Source organism: Nelumbo nucifera, chromosome 1, assembly GCF_055504915.1.
Source record: "Nelumbo nucifera cultivar China Antique chromosome 1, China Antique-T2T, whole genome shotgun sequence".
Taxonomy (NCBI): domain Eukaryota; kingdom Viridiplantae; phylum Streptophyta; class Magnoliopsida; order Proteales; family Nelumbonaceae; genus Nelumbo; species Nelumbo nucifera.
The window spans coordinates 213246607-213264807 of NC_142649.1; the positions used below are offsets into that span (position 1 = coordinate 213246607).

An 18201-nucleotide genomic window follows, 5' to 3' on the forward strand; every position below is an offset into this window, starting at 1 on the left:
TTACTTTGAAAGAGGCAAGCTTTAAGGTTGTGTTTTGCAGCTTTGCTGTTTCTACCTAAAACGTTTTGCCTTGATAAACGCAAATTCACTCCACTATATGACATGATATGTTTCCATGAATTTATATGGACCAATCTAAAACTAGCATCCTACCAAATACAACCTGAATTAAAATTAGAATAAGTATTAGTTTAGTATATATAATTGTTTAGACTTTAGAGAGGTTTAATTTGGAAATATAGGTATGGCCTCAACTAATATTAGAATTGCATTTATTGTTTTTAACTGTATGGAACTGTACAGATGTACAGATGTACTGATGTCGGTGTGTGAGCGCTGATTGGGCTTAAACCCATGTACATAATTATCATATAATCCAATTTTGATGTACATACATATATACATACCATGACTTCAAATTAAACATCAATCATCATCAAATGTTCATTTATTTCATATTACTTTGTTTTGCAGTGGAAGATGAAGATAGGAGGAAGCTTCATTCCACCTTCACATATATACATGCATGATTAAGTTGGCATGGGACACCTAACAGTCTAACACCTACCAGCTGGTGCCGGACTATGTAAACTAGGTACGGGAGGATAGTAGAAGGTTCGTCCTTCCTTCCTCTATATCCTACAAATTTTGACACACTACTCAATTTGATCATGCCATGCATCTATTATTAACATTGCTTTGTTTCTTATTGTCTATTGGAAATTTATTGGAAATACATACGGATATAGGCTCAACCCACCGAAGATGGCTTGTCTCCAGCACGGCAGCACCATTAATTAATTAATACAAGAACAACGTACAAGGTGGGAATTAACCGTAGAGCCTTCCTCCCCCCTTCCCATCCTACTCCATAATATCATATCCCCCCAGGTATCTTCCCTTCACCTATACCTAGGAGACATATATGAATGAAGTGTACCAGAAATCTGAGCATGTTATGATACCCTTTGCACGGTTTTACATTACTTATTAAAGCTTTAATACATAACTCATAATATAATAAATAGATTTAAAAATAAATATAAATAAAAATATACAAGTAGGAATGAAGGGTGGAGCAGGGCAAATTTAGAAACAAGGGTTGGGTTAAGTTCAGGGTGGGGTACTTGAGTTTAGGTTCAAAAACAGGGCAGACAAATCTTGGCCCCACCCTGCTCTGTTGCCGTTCCTGCATACTGTGTAAATAAGCATCTTTTGAAGATCTTTTTTTCTGTTTTGGAAGTTTTATTGATTGTTGTTACATTTATTTAAAATTCTCCTAATATACGGATTTATTAGCCTAAAATTGATCGACCTTAAGAAAAATGTGGTAAATATAATACAACAGAAATATATAAAAGCAAATCCGTGACATTCGATTCAACTGATTTGTAGTTTGGTAGTATTTCGCCATCCCACCAAATGGCAAAAGCAGCTTTATTAGAGAACTGGCAATGACCAAAGGTTGTGATTATAATGATAATTTTTCTTTCACATGTTATAATTAATGGCCTGTTCAACCGGATTTTGGACTCAATTAATATACAAGTAGAGACTAGGAGAGAATTCACATCTGCGTCTCACGGAGGGCGCCCCACAAACACCCCATAACATATCCCAACGGTGTATACAAAATATCTCCCATTGATAATTTTAGGAGATGCTTTTAATGTACGCTGAGATGTGTATATGGGCACAGATGTAGTCTCGACTAGAGAGTGTGGACATGGCATACGTGCTGTTTACATTTCTTTTCTCTCTCTCTCTATATATATAATTGGTTCCGACTCTCATTTCACCTGTTGACTTGCTCCTGGATTGAGAGGTGGGTTTTCTTTTTTTTTCTCAAAGAAAAAGGGGAAAAAGGAAAAGATTAAAAAATGAAAGAAAAAGAAACTATGGGCTTCCCAATATAACCAAAATTTTAAAGCGGCGTGGAATTTGGAAATTAGCAGATTTTAGAGACCTCTGAGTTTATTTGCATTTCCACCGGGGGGAGGGGGGGATTAGGCAGTTGAATTCTGCAGAATAGGACTGGGGCAGAATTGAAATCCAAGCACAGCCAGATCCACCCCACTGGGCTTCTAAATTATCCACACCCAGCATTACAGGTCGGGCAATACCAGGTCTGTGGGGTTCTTCCTATTAGAGAATAAAAGCTTATCAGGGACCTCACCTAATTGTTTAACGGTTTGGGTTGAAAAGTACTCGGTTGACATTGACATGGTATCATAATTTGTTTGACGAAATGGTTTAGTGTTAGATCATTGTTATTCCCATTATAACTAATTAGATTTTAGCATAAGATATGGATGGGTATATGTTTGTTCACACTTAAGCCCAATATTAAATAACAAAAACCTATTCTAAGGCTTTACCTAACAGCTAACAGCTTAATCTTTTTGGTTGAACGGTTTTTACACTTTCCCTCATACAAGCTTCTTCTTTCTAACATGATGTATCTACTCAAAACTCTAATAGAAAGTGGGATGTTTGGTTGAATTCGGATCCTATTTGGTTGAATTCGGATCACCCCTTATCTGATTCGAGAATATCCGATTCAATATTAATACATATATATATATGTTATATATTTATTTATAAATATACTTTTTTATATTATATCTTTATAAATTTATTATATTATTTATTTTTTTATAAAAAGCATGTATATATATGATGAAAATAATTAAAAAATACTTGCATTTTTGTTTTTACTTTATTTAAATTAGTATATTTTATTTTTTTTCTTTTAATAATTTATTAATTTTTAAAGAAAATAAGTCGGATCAGATCAGATCCAAAGATCTGAGTTACAGATAGAATTCGAATTCAAATCAAGTCCTATCAAATCCAATTGAATCTTCAGATCAGATCGGATCTGACATGAACAATATAGGATCGGATTTGAATATATTCTAATTCGAATCCGATCCATTTGCGTCCCTAATTTTAGGGAAACCAGGTCAAAAGAGCAAATAGTTAATAATTTTTTTCATTCCTTTTTCATAAATACCCGTAACCTGAGATGGGATTTCTTAAAAGCAAAATCCTCGCGTGAACATTAATTTTAACAGCACCACATCCAACTATGCATGGGAATATTTTTCTATGATTTTAACTTACATGTACGGAACATGTTTCCAATGCGTAGCTAACTAGATGCTGTGTGGTGTTAGCATAGTTGTTGGGTTCAGGAGATGTAGCATTTCAATCCAAGGTCATTAAAGCAAAATTTTAAAATATTAATCAGTGTAGTCACAAGAATGTATGGAAGTAGATGTAGAAGGGAAATTTGACCCATGAATTGAATGGATGATGAGAAGAGGGAAGGCTCGAAGCTCATTTTGATAAGGTGTGCTCACAAATCTCAATAAACAAACGGGATGTCGGGATTTCCTACTCACTTTTCCTCAATAAATGATGGAAATGTAGGAGAGGAACATCAGAAAGGCTGCCATGTACCATCCGGTCCACAGTAGTGTATACATGATAAAACCGTAACGGTATCCATGTTTTACCACTGAATTGTGTTTGGAAATTGGAATAGCATGTCCTTGTCCAAATAGTCCGACAATTTGAAAGCGACGATGACTACTTGGTGGTTGGTGCTAACGCCATTTGCTCTTGTTAGTTTTCAATAAGCAAGCATCCAAAGCATCAACAATATAGACAAAAGGACATGAATGACTGACCAATAATATTGGCAAACGTCCAACCCCATCAATACCTGACCTCACTTAATTACATTACATGTATAACATATAAACACCTAGCTAGCCTAGCTACTATAACAAACCCATTTGACTTCCTTCTCTTTATCATCCTTCATCCATCAATCAAACAAGATTCTGTAGGTACCTTTCACTCCTTCGAATATTGCAGCAATTAAGAACAGACGACCAGCTCCAGCTAGCTAATAATCAGCCTTTTTCTTTTCTTTGGTTTTACTTAACCAAAACCAACGGAGCTGGGAGGGATCCATGCCAAGCCAAGACTTTTGGAGCTCAGTCCTGAGTCCTGAGTCCTGCCTGACTAGTGTGTCTATACTTATTGGAACCAAGAGAGGAAGAGAAATTGGCCTTTGACATAATCCACTCACTCATGAATAAGAAGAAAACAAAACGTAGCAGAGACGGTGAAATGAAAAGAAATACATGGAAGAGCTGGGTTTATCTCTCCTTTTCGTCTCTCTCTCTCTCTCTCGTCCTAATCCTGCTATCACGTCCATTTCTGACCTTTTGAATATCTCCATGATTCATGGGGCCCACCCCATCTTCACGTATAATATGGCCTTTTCTAATAAATTTCCTAATTATAATAACTATATATTTATTTAGTGTAAATTGTAATGTAATAAATAAATTCAGAGTGAAAGCCTTTTCTCGTGATCGATCAAGTAATAAGCGTTAAGGAGCGTCGTTTCACGTTCACTTACCCACACCTCTTCCGTTGGTCCATCCCCATCAGCGATTCAGCTCCCATTCTTCTCCTCCTCTTCCTCTTCCTCCTCCGTCCCCCACCTCTTTATATAACAAACTCAACGCCCTACCTCACCTCAACGAATCAACAACAACACAGTCACATCGCATACTAGCTCAGCTCACACCAGAGAGAGAGAGAGTAGCGAGCCATGGAAAGGGAATTCGAGCCTGATATTGATCCAACCCCCATACCAAAGCTTTCCCTCTTTTCTCTCCCCAGTCATGGGCTTCCTGAACCTCCCGGGATGTGTACTCCGCCACCTCGATCAGCCCAAGCTTCCGTTCCTTTCCTGTGGGAAGAAGCACCCGGCAAGCCCCGACCCACCACCACCACCACCGGCGTATCCAAAGCCAGCAGTGCTAGGTGCTTAGAGCTCCCACCGCGGCTGTTCTTCACAGAAGCCAAGATTACTAATTTGCCCTCCCCGACAACGGTCTTGGATGGCCCTTATGTGGGTCGCTCTGCATCTTGCACCGCCACGTTTGGCAGAGACCGTGATGGTTCCTCCTTGTTTGATACTACTACTGACGGATTACGCTTTGGTTCAATATTTCACAGCAAGAGAGAGACCAAGGGGAAAGGAAGCTACCTTAGCTCTTCTGGGAGGAAGATCTTGAATGGGATTGGAGAGAATGATGGTAATAACAAGGTGAAGATTACAAGATTTAGAAGGAGCGGTAGCCTCTTCAATCTCTCTCTCACAAGGTCTCATCTGTGGGTAAGTAGTTTAACCCAACTTCCTCTAATCATATTTTAACTTATTTTTAGAGTTTTAATGAAGATGATCTTATTGAGGATTTTGATTGATTCAAACGTTGCTAGTAAAAAGAAAAATTAAAAATTTGGCTGAATGTGTATGTTCACTCCTTTTAATTAACGGTTTTCTTTTGGGTTTGATCTTTGCTGTGAAACCCAAATTTTGTATCCTTGTCATTAATTTCCGCTTTTTCATTTTGTTTTCAATCGGAATGAACTTCTGATTACTTTTCTTTTTAGAAAAAGAAAGATAACAGTTTTTCTTGAAAGCACTCTTCCATCTGCCTAATGAAATTTAGAATAAATATAAATAAAACGTCTAAGCTCTATCTATTGATTTGGCACCTCCTTTTCTTCCAAAGACGCTGAAAATTCTTCGTTGGCTTTGCTTTTTTTCTACCGTTACGTGCAATGCAGGCGAACATTTCTGAAAGCTTTAAGCAGGTGGTCCCATGGCGGAATGGTAGAAAAACGAAGAAGAATGGTCTGTCGATGTGATGCTACTCTACTGTTTCTTGACACGTGGTGCTTCAGTCTACTGCGCCCGCGTTGAATTTGTAAATGTAAGAAAAGTAAAAAAGTCGAATAAGAAAGCAAGAAAGGAAAAAAGAAAACAATGTTTTCGGTGATTATTAACTGCTTTTCGCCTTAGTCTAATTATTTGACATATATAATGAAAGTGTATCGTCGTCGTCATCATCATCATTGTCAGAGCAGAGCATGTAACAACGCTGCACATTAAAGTAACAAGTGGTTTCATTTGGAAATTTCTGCACATTAAACTAACTGGTGGCTTCTATATATGAATTTTATTGGTTTATTTTAGTCAACATGCATGCATGAAAATGGTGCAAATCAAAATTACTTTGACGACTCTTAACCGTGAATTGGTGTTAAATTCATGATCAGAATGCGGTTTAAAGGGAGTATTAATAGATTATGGGAACTGTAATTCAAAATTTTGCATTGGGTTGCAGAATAGTTAACCCTAGTTTCGACCAATGAGTACTTTAACGATCGCTACTATCGCTATTTCTCTAAAATATATTTTCATTTAGTCTTATATGTGCACACATACACATACAAAAAAAAGGGACAAGAGAGGAGAAGAAGAAAAAAAAAAATTGTAAATTAATTGAATAGTACTTCTGTCACAATACAGATTCTTTCGCCGCATGTGTTACTTAGGCTGTGTTTGGAAATGATGCAAATGGAGTGTAAATCCTAGTTTAGGGTAAATTTGTACTCTGATTCACTTTTGCCCATGTTTGGCAACATAACATTTATGCATTGATAAATGACAGTTTACATTGATAATAAGATGTAAAAGTATATCAATAAAAAATAAGTAAATTTTATTGGAAATCATATTTACATCCATTATAACTTAAAACATATTGATAAATTTGTTGATACAAAACTAATCTAATTTTACAATTTATATAAACCATTTTACACTCTACACATTTGCATCGTTTCAAACCCAATCCTAAAATTTTCTATTGTTTCGTTCAAGAAAGTTGAGTTGTAGCAGCGGCAGAAGCAGCCAAGGACCTTTTCTTCTTGTAGTTGGCTTTGAAACAAGCCTGCCTTAGTTTCTTGGATTTCTCTGTTAGCTCCAACTCCGTTAGTTTCTCCATCTGCCTCTCTTGTGTCCTTCTAACATCTCTACTTCTCCTGCCATTCCCATTTCCTTTTCCCACCCACAAATTCAACAGGTGGTAAGCAGAAAAACAAAATGGTAAAACTGTAAAAGGTGATGAAAGAAACTTCTCTGCAACCCAATGCAAAATTGTGTATGTCTCACGAGTACACAATACTACACCAGTGGTCTCTCTGTATGTCTCACGAGTAACGACTGATGTATGTCATCATCGGTCATTTACTGACTTTGACTTTGTCATGAAGCATTTATAAACATTAAACAAGCCACATCCTGTCGTTTACTCACTATTGAATCGATTGGTAGAAGTTGGCCAGACTTTGTGAGGAAGCGAAAGGCAGGAAAACCTTAAAGGGGTTTAATTAATTGTATACCTTTCTCTACTACCAAACACAGCCTTCGGATGGGTTAAAAAAGAATGGCAAAAGTAATTAAAGACAGCGTTTTGAATTAACGGGTAATTAACGCAGACCTACCCTAGCGTTTTGAATGAGAGAGGATATGCTTTTGATCTTCCGGTGAGGCCATCTCTTGATTTGAGGCTCCCGGCAGCGTTTCTTCAATACCGTCAATCCCACATTCATCTCCTTGGCTGCTTTGGTTATTGGAACGTCGAAGTGCCTCTTAATCTCCTCCAAGTCTATTGAATTGCACTTGGACTTTCTGCTACTGCGGCACGTCTTCTTGCTCTGTGCCTTTATGCTTGACCTTGAAGAACAACTCCCTCTCTCCTGTGTGATTTCCGTTGGTTCAATTTTAATGGAGAAACAATTTCCATCACCACTGTCATTGATCCCATCCATTATTACTGCACCTTGATTAATATCTTCATCATAATAAGATGGGAAACTAGACTCGAAGGAGAAAAACTCATTTCGAGTATCTGAATTCCATGTCTTGGAGGAATAATTGGTTCTTCCACTGCCGCCTGCACCACGGCAATTGGATCGATATATGGAACCATTGGTTCGTATTCGGGTTCAAAGAATGTTTTCCTCCACGACTGTTCCAAGCTTTCTACTGGCATTGGCAGCAGAGTACTACTGCACCATCCTTGTTTACTGCATGGAGAGAGAAAGACAAGAGAAACATTTGGATATATAGTGACTCCTTTGATTGATTCAGTTAGAAGGAAATTAAGACGCCAAAAAGAGCAGCTTCAAATTATCAGAAAGGAAAAACCGAAGATTTTTTGTCTAGTTTTATGAGAAATATCTCGCTTAGCCATTTCTATTTACCTTATGAGTGACGATTCTCCCTCGCCCTGGAATAATCAGGGAAATACTGGCTCGCTGCTCTCCACTTTTATATGGTTAAAGTACATTGCCTATGCAATTATGTTAGTTATCTCTCTGTGTGTTAGAGGGAGAGTTGAGTGAAGTAAGAACTCAAACAGGCAGAGAGAGAGAGAGAGAAGATGAAACAGAAGATAAGATGGAGGTGGGGGGTTTGGGAAAAGGAGGATTGGAGTTGGTACTTCGCACGACTTAGAAGGGTGTGGAATTTGGTGAAGACGATGTTTTAAATTATAATTCCTTAACGGTTACCAATCAAAACAGGGGGAGATGTACGGATTAAATGCTTTATTCCTCATTAACACTAGATGGTTTAGTTAGTGCATGGTCGTGTACATAACAATTTAACATACACATACATGGCATGCATTATATCGTTTATTGCTGCTTAATTAATTCCTTCTTTTCTCATTATTTTCTAAGAAGAATTAATACTGAAGAAGCTTTGGAATGTATATCTGTTTTCGAGGCATAATGATACTACCTATGACATGCATCTATTTAGTGTTTTTGACGAGGATAATTGCGTATTCTAACTGCATGCATATAGGGTTTCGTGGTTGGACGCGCACAGCTTCCATCGTTTTAACTCCATAATAAATTTAATTTATTTTAAGTAAAGTTGGTTTGAATTATGACTTAAATGTGTTCATCAAAATTATTTGTATGAAACATGGTTCATAATAGTCGAGTAAGAAATTATGAAGTGGTTTGAATGATACCATCTTAATTTACAGAGAAAGAAATTTGATGAAACCAGGCATGCATCTTTCTCTTTTTTGTTGCATATTGTATTCTTAAACGTTTTGTTTGGTGATTAAATATGCTTTTGGCCTAGAAGAGGTTGGACAATTAACCTTTCTTCCTCTTAAGGCCTCAAGGAAGCGTTCATTTTTTTTTTTTTTTTGAATTATGAGAGGGGAAAGTTGGTCAATCAAAGAAACTGGTGTTTTTTTTTTCCAGATTTATGTGGGAACCAGGTAAAGTTTATTTTCCTTGGTATTACTTACCCGGGTAAGTGATACCCATCTCCCAAGTGGATAAATAACTTTTCCACGTAGGGAAAAGTTGCTAACACTTGGATGGGACAAAAATGTTCATTTTAATAATAAATTGTTATGATTAAAACGGTCATTATCTTATTTACCTGGGAAATAAAAGAATATAGATAAATACACTTATTCGAATATCCGGATAAGTAACTTATCGAAAAGCAAGCGGGGCCTAAGAGAGAACTGCATCTCCCTCCACCATACATTTCCTAACTTGGTATAGCGATAGCAAAAGATATGAAAATTTGAAATGAGGATTAAACACATCCTTTTTTTTATCCATCTATCTCTGCCCCCTCCCTCCCCTCCAGTTTTCCAGTTTAGTTAGAAAGTGTTTTCTTAATAATCTTTTGTCATTGGACTGCTGTATGCTGTACATTGTCTAAATCTATGTTAAAAATGTATATCAGTATATGGTTGGGAGACAAGGATAGTAGGTTGAGCCATTGAATCATCCAATCCATCATCAAATGTCAAAATGAGGTTTTCAACAAGAACTGATAGAAACGATACACAACTTATTTGTTAATTGTTAATAACTAGGCTTACGTCCAGTTGCATTACTTTAGTTTTATGTTACTTTTTATAAATCTTATGGTTCAAGAAATTCTCTTTTTTTTTTCTCTCTATGGTTTGTTTCCTAAAAGGCTCTTGTTGCTTGGTCCGATGGCAAAATGTTAAGCCAACTAAAACCATATAATGTTTTGGGAGTTCTGTTTTGCACATCTATGATACCTAGATACCTTTACAAAGGTTCCCCTCTAGGTTTCATACATTTTCTTTTTTATATTTAGAAATTCTAAAGCAAGGAATCCAGCGACTGAAGTGTGGGCTCTATTGCATTCAAGGATACGAGTTGAGGTCATTTTTGTTTTCCAGAATTGATCTCATTGCCAGCTTTTCTGGTCTGATGGGACTCCATTTTATATGACAGTATCGTAGGTTTAAATGGTTTTTGAAAACTAAAATTAAATGATTCTTTTGTTAAACACCAAACTTTACCATCCAATAATATAAAAACTATTAACAATACCTTAGTCATTTAGGTGATGTTAGACATCCATGCTGATTTTTTGAAAATCACTACCATATTGGAGCCATGTCAGGATTAGAGGAATCCACGGCGCTGAAATTTCTGTTTGGTTGGCCAATTTTGGTGATTTTCAGGGAATCAGACAAAAATCGATTCTTTAAATCAGCCCTTTTCATGGATCACCTTTTTTAATTTGGTGATTTCCTTATTTCTAGTTGATTCCAATTTTTTGGGGATGACACGGCATCCAACGTGGCATTGAATAATAACTCTCATACAAAAATAATCTGCCCTTAAAAATCAGACTCAAAACTGATTTCTCAAAAATCGTCTCACATGGAAAAAATGATATCAAATAACAAGATTTACCAATTTTTGAAAAAAAAAAAACACTGATAAAAATCGGTAAGAAAGAACCAGCATGATGCCAAACATCACCTTAGTCCACGTCTCATAAAATATACAATTCTAGTTTAAAATGTTACAAATAATATTTAAAATTTGTTGACTTCCCATATTTAATGAGAACCAGGCTACTCACTGGTGTATACCCGATTTTAAAGCTCTTTCTCGTCCTTCAATGGGAATTGGGAATTAGGTCTCAAACGGTTCATTGAATGAGGTTCGGCACATGAACCTCTTGAAAGGTTAGCCACTACTACACTTTTTTTTTTTTTTTCTGGTTTCTCTTGAATGTCTCATCCGCCATCTAATTTTCTAATAGATTTAAAAAATGAAGGAAACTCCGTCATTTAGTGGGAAGAGAACATAAGGTTATTGTTCTGGGTAGCTTCTCTTTTCTTGCTTTTTCCCATGTGGAGGGTATTTTTTACATTTGAGGGTTCAGAAATTTTGATTAACAATTATAATATGGCTTATTATAGTTACATTACCATACTCAGTGAACCACTCGATAGAATATCTTTTGAGTTTTGATTGAAAATTCGGTTTTATATTATACATCAAGTTATATATTTTGTTCTTCTTGAGAAATCGTATCTGAATTTTCTGATTGGCTTTATTGGCAATTCTCTGTATTTGTATCAATGTATTTGTATCAATTTTTTGAATGAATGAAATCTGCTTTAAGTCTTAAAAAAAAATTCCATATATAAATGTTTTAGATGGTGTTTGGTATGGTAACATTGCCATTTATGCCTAATAGGTGTTTCCTCAATGGAATTTGGAATTTTGTTTAGTTGAGCTGCTTAATAGGTTTTTCTGGGGTTATGAGAGAGCCATCCATTGGAGTAAACGCCATTTTGTCATTTCCCCCAATGGTAACGCATTCTTTTACTGTCTGGCTTATGTGGTGCCTCATAAAGTGAAGAAATGTATTGTTCCATTTTTCAAGACAAAATTCATACAACATATTTCTTCACAAACATCCCCTTAATCCTTTAGAAAATTCTTAATCTAAGTTTTTGGCTTACATGGAGTTTCATCTCGTTATAGTATTGGGAAATGAGTCACTCCTCTTATGTAGCCACATGAAGCAAAATAGCAAATTGTTTCTTAGTGATACATCTTGGATCATTTAGATGAATAACCAATTTACCAATGTATATTATCCATATGAGTTGTAATTGGATAATCATTATCTAAGTAATGAGATAATCATTATCCCTTACTGAACCTCATCATTATCTCATTATCTCTTGTAATCATTCCATCATTATTTCTTGTAATCATCGTGTATATATACACCAAATGAATACAATCAGATTCATTAGTTTTGATCCCCAAATCATCCTAGTTCTATCTTGGTATTAGAGCCGAAAAGCCCCATGGCCTCATCCTCTTCTTCAACCCAAACCTCCTCCCTCTTACCAGCTATTTCTCCTTTCGGAAATCTATCCAACCTCATTTTGATAAAGCTCGATAAACACAACTTTCTGTTGTGGAAAGCTCAATACGAGCCATTGCTCGATGGCTTTGGATTGATGGGATATCTCGATGGCTCCAATAGATGTCCTAAACGCACAATCACCATAAAAAAAGATGGTGTAAGGACTTCAGCCACGAATCCAGATTATGTTCAATGGAAAACTCAAGATAAGTTGTTGCTGAGCTGGTTACTAGCAACTCTATCTGAGAGTGTTCTCGCTCAATAGTAGGTTGTAGATCTTGTCATGAAGCCTGGAGTAGTCTCCACCGTGTGTATGCTTCTACCTCAAGAACTTACATCATGCATCTAGAAAATGATTTGCATCATATACAGAAGGGGTCGAAGTCAATGTCAGAATACCTACAAAAAATCAAAGTGCTTAGTGATTCTCTTTCTACTGTTGGAAAGACACTATCCACTGATGATATAATTTTATACACTACTGGAGGACTAGAACCTGACTACGACTCCCTAGTAGCAGCCATCACTACTCGTGTTGATCCCATCTCCCTTGAAGAACTCCATGGTTTGCTCCTTCAACATGAGCAACAACTAGAATGACATCACACTTCATCAGAATTCAACATGATTGCTAATGTTGCCACGCATCGTCCCTCCAACAAACCTTTTTACGATAACAACTCTCCAAACAAGGGGCATGGTGGTGCCCCATCCCGAGGAGGTCAAAGCGGCGGTCGTGATCGTGGTACCCATCCCTCTTCTCAGTCACAACCTAAGATCACTTGCCAGGTCTGTGGCCATTTGGGTCATTCTGCTAAGCTCTCATGCTATCACTAATTTGATCTTACTTATCAAACTTCTAATTCTCTGCCACAATCCAAAGCTTTGATTGCTTCAAATACACAAGATTCTTCTGACACTGGCTGGTACCCCGACACTAGAGCCACAACAAACCTCAACAATTTTTCTCTTCATTATGAATATCAAGGCAATGATAAGATCGCAGTAGGGGACGGTACAGGTTTGCATATACAACATATTGGAAGTTCAATCTTACATTCCAATTCTCATACTTTCAAATTGAATAAACTATTACATGTGCCTGAGATTAAACACAATTTACTCTCTGTTAAGCAATTTTGTGAAGACAGTGACATCTCATTTGAATTTGATGCTTCTGGTTTTACTGTGAAGGACAAACAACTGGGGACACCTCTTCTCATCGGACCAATTAAAGATGGTCTTTATCACTTATCTACTACCACTAATAAAGCTCAAAATAAGGGACCAATGGCCTTGGTGGGAGTAAGAACGACTATAGATGGTTGGCATCAGAGGCTAGGACATCCACAAGTCCGTTTGGTGCATGATATACTTCAGCGTCATCAATTACCTATCACTACCAAACCCACATTTAGTTTTTGTTCTTCTTGTTCTAAAGGAAAACATCATCGTCTTCCTTATGTTCCTTCTACTAGTGTCATTTCTGAACCACTTCAGTTAATTTATTCAGATTTGTGGGGCCTTGCCCCTATTGCTTCTACTAATGGTCACCATTACTATATTTCATTTGTAGATGCATATAGTATATATACATGGATATACCCCTTATACCTGAAATCTGAGGCACTCCATACCTTCATTTTATTTCGCACAATGGTTGAAAAACAGTTCGATAGACCCATTAAAATGTTTCAATCCGATGAAGGGGGTGAATTTCTTAAATTCAAATCCTACCTCAAAGCTTCAGGTATCATCCAACAATTCAGTTGCCCTCACACTCATGCCCAAAATGGTGTTGTCGAACGAAAACACCGACACATTGTTGACACCAGGCTGACCCTTCTTGCTCAAGCAAACCTACCTCATTCCTTTTGGTTGGAAGCCTTTACCACCACCGCCTTCTTAATCAATCAACTCCCATCACGGAATGCCGACCATGCGTCCCCACTTGAGCTTTTATTTGGTAAGTCCCCAGATTACTATTTACTAAGAGTTTTCCGTTGTGACTGCTATCCAAATCTCAGGCCTTACAACAAAGAGGAATTCAATTTTATATCAGAATTGTTCACCTTTATCGACTATTCAGATGATCATAAGGGCTACCGCTGTCTTCATGTTCCCGCTGTCTTCATGAAAAGTCATTCTCATATACAAGATTGGCATCCTCCCCAAAGGCGGAGCAACGACCATCCCCATCATTACTGGGCCCTCCTCCAATAGTTCGTCATGCCTCGGCAACTCACCATGACAGCAATGATACTACTGATAGCCGCTCAACCGATTCGTCTTCATTGGTTTCTCCTCCACCTGGTGCTGAATCGCCATTTCCATCTCATATAGATGTTCTTTTTCCTTCTAGTCCATCATCTGCAACTCATGCGGTTACTGCAACATTCTTTCAGCCCCCTCTTCATTATGAGTCCACTACCACATCATCTCATGCCATGCAGACCAGATCCAAATCTAGTATTTATCGCCCAAATCCGAAATATGCTATGTTTTCTCATACGATGGACGATGATGAACTTACATCATATAAACAAGTAGCAAGAAATCCTCGATGGCGTGAAGCTATGAATGCTGAATTTGGTGCTCTTCTACAAAATAATACATGGTCTTTGGTTCCTCTTCCATCTAACAAACAAGCTATTGGTTGTCGTTGGGTTTACAAGATCAAACGCTGGTCTGATGGGTCTATTGAGTGCTTCAAGGCACGCCTCGTTGCTAAAGGCTATCACCAACAGGAAGGCATTGATTTTGAAGACACCTTTAGTCCAGTGGTTAAAACAACCACTGTGCGCTTAATCCTTGCCATGGATGTCTCTCTCTCTCTTGGACCACTTGTCAATTGGATGTAAGTAACGCCTTCCTCCATCGTCTCCTTGACGAAGAAGTCTACATGGTCCAACTGCCGGGTTTTGCTCATCCTTCATATCCAAATCATGTTTGTAAGCTCCATCGCTCTCTTTATGGCCTTCGCCAATCTCCAAGAGCCTGGTTTACAACATTGCGAGATTCTCTTCTCGCTCAGGGATTCACAGAATTGAAAGCTGATGCTTCGCTCTTCATATATCACACATCATCGGATATCACCCTCATTCTGGTGTCTGTGGACGACATCATCATTACTGGATCAAATGCTTCCATGATCCAGTCCATTATTGGTCGCCTCTCCAATGAATTTTCTTTACATGATCTCGGCCCACTTCACTTCTTTCTTGGCATTCAATGTACACAGACATCTACTGATCTTCATCTTTCTCAATCTCAATATGCTTATGAGATTCTCAAGCACACAAAGATGACCGAAGCCAACCCATGTTCCACACCGATGGCCACCAGTACCAAGCTTGTTGCAGATCCTTCCTCACCCTTTGAGGATCCCTCTCTGTTTCGTAGCACTGTAGGTGCCCTTCAATATCTTACAGTGACACGACCTGATCTAGCCTACTCCATGAACAAAGTATCACAGTTTATGTCTCAACCATCTATATCTCATTGGGTCACTGTTAAGCGCATCCTGCGCTACGTCAAACACACCCTTCATTTGGGTCTCACTATTACCAAGAGTTCAACATTTCAATTACATGGTTTTAGTGACTCCGACTGGGCTGGTTGGCGGGTACTGCATTTACTATGGACCTAACTTGGTATCTTGGGCATCCAAGAAACAGCCAACGGTTTCCCGCTCTAGTACAAAAGCAGAATACCACTCTCTTGCTCATCTTGTTGGGGAACTAACTTGGCTTCAGATGTTACTTCAAGAGTTGGACATGCCTCCCTCCTCTCCTCCCGTCCTGTTGTGTGACAATCTCGAGGCTACATATCTCGCTTCTAACCCCGTTCACCATGCCCGCGGAAAACACATTGCATTGGATTATCATTTTGTTCAAGACAAGGTCCAACAAAAGCAACTTCAATTGCACTTTTTGTCCACTGTCCATCAAACAACAGATAATTTCACTAAACCTCTTCACATTTGAGTTGTAATTGGATAATCATTATCTCAGTAATGAGAGAATCATTATCCCTTACTGAACCTCATTATTATCTCATTATCTCTTGTAACCATTCCATCATTATCTCTTGTAATCATCGTGTACATATACACCAAATGAATACAATCAGATTCATTAGTTTTGATCCCCAAATCATCCTAGTTCTATCTTTTAAAACCAACCTGGAGGGAAAAAAGAGAACCGGTTCTCGGTTTTTTCGGTTTGACTGTCTGTTTGCTCCGGTTTTAAAAACCATGGATTCAACTCTCCAGGAACTCTCTCGGTTGTTACTCCTAGACCTGTTCATGAGCCGGGTCGGGCCGGGCTCGGGCCGGGCTCGGGCCGGGCTTCAACTCTTTATTAACAGAAAAATGTTAGGTCCGAGCCCGAGCCCAGCCCGACCAACGGGCCTACAACTTGGGCCCGAGCCCGGCCCTGATAAAAAGCCCGAAGCCCAAGCCCGAGCCCGAAGCCCGACCTAATAAAAGAAAATCGAATTTTTCCCTATTCAAATGGACATTTTCTATTTTAATTTAGATGTTTTTTCCCCTATTTAAATGAACAATGGGCCTACAAGTGAATCAACAACATTCTCAAATCAAAAAAATTATTAAAATGGACATCACATAAGGTTTTTACTTAGGTTTAACTATAGGTCGGGCCGGGCCGGACTATTTTGGCAAAGCCCGAGCCCGGCTCGAATTTTATGCGGGCCGGGATTTTTAGCCCGAGGTTAAACCTATGGGCCAAAAAACTTGTTCAAGCCCGTCTGAGGTCGGGCCAGGCCGGGCCGGCCAGGCCCGTCGGGCCACCCGGCCCATGAACAGGTCTAATTACTCCCTTCTTTGTCATCTCCACTTTAGGCAAACGAAAATGATATTTCTCCGTCTGATGACCGACAATAAAGCTTGGTATGCAAAGTCTTTACGGACCAGCAGATTAAAATTTATGGCTTCAAAGACATGCTAGGGAAAGCTTGGAAGGTACTACCTCTTCAAAATATACTTTTATAACTTCACTGATTCCAATTTTGATCAAGATCAAGTATTTGATAAAATCTCATCATCGTCATTCAGAAGGTGATTCTACTCTACATAAACCCCCGGAGAGCTATTATCTCATTCAGATTTCTTTATTCAATATTTTAATATTAATGTTGCGATGAATATCCCCGATTGTATTCATCAATACAAATGCCTTGCCCGTTATTGTTCTTTTTGTGCCAGAGTCGAGCATGAGGTGGCAGCATGTCGGATTCGTCATCGGCCGGATGTCGATCGTTTTGAATACTTGTGACAACCCAGAACTTGTTATCCAATTTCAAGCCCTATCTGGAGATCGGCTCACTGAGGACATCATGTCACTACCTGTACCTGGTTTGCTGGCAGAACCTAGAGATCCTACAACGACTACTAGTAAGGAAACACCATCATTACTGACCCGTTCAACATCTTCAATTTTGCTTTCTCCACCGGCCGACAGTGACAGAAACTACTCCGTCAATTGTTCGAGAGAGCTCTTCGGTTGCACCTTCGAAACTGCAACTGCTATATATCTTCAGTTATAATTGCCAGAATGGCTAACGTGGACGGGCCGGGGAACTACATTTGGACGTACCAGTTGTAACTCCGTCAAAGCATGGGAGTTACACTATAATATCGGCTGTGTCAAGTACTGTCAAATGGTTCCTCTATGCTTTTACCAGATAATTAATTAATAATCCTTTGAATGTTTCTCTTGTTAAAGCATTACATGTCCCGACGGATATGGAGCTAAGAATGCCAAAGCTGGCAAGTTTTCTTTATCTTCAACTTCAATTGGATACTTTTCATTTAGCTCAGATGCAAATTCTAATCTCCTGCACTGTATCGAACATCTCCAATCCAGGCCAAACCAGGTTTGCTAACTGAATTGTTGGCCCTTTTTTTAAATCGAACCAGTGGTACTGATTTTTGAAAAACCAGTAACTGAAACCAAATTGATCCATCCAATTGTCGGTTTTGTTCATCAGTTTTTTGATTTTTTTATTTTCATAGTATTATATATAATAAATATAAAATATTATAT

At 38.2% G+C, this 18201-nt stretch overlaps 1 protein-coding gene across 1 annotated transcript; it reads left to right on the top strand.

Moving 5' to 3' along the window:
* The first annotated feature begins 4442 nt into the window (after window positions 1–4442).
* On the top strand, window positions 4443–5873 carry LOC104604761 (uncharacterized protein At4g00950). Its single transcript, XM_010269272.3, has 2 exons — window positions 4443–5203; window positions 5659–5873. Exons 1-2 carry the CDS (start codon window positions 4634–4636, stop codon window positions 5737–5739), a joined length of 651 nt encoding a protein of 216 aa, XP_010267574.1. The 5' UTR covers window positions 4443–4633; the 3' UTR covers window positions 5740–5873.
* Window positions 5874–18201: the final 12328 nt, after the last annotated feature.

Bases quoted from the DNA above. Each gene is read 5' to 3' on its own strand.
- LOC104604761 (XM_010269272.3), top strand. From the start codon at position 4,634: ATGGAAAGGGAATTCGAGCCTGATATTGATCCAACCCCCATACCAAAG. The intron at 5,204-5,658 runs GTAAGTAGTTTA...CGTGCAATGCAG, and splicing joins TCACAAGGTCTCATCTGTGG to GCGAACATTTCTGAAAGCTT.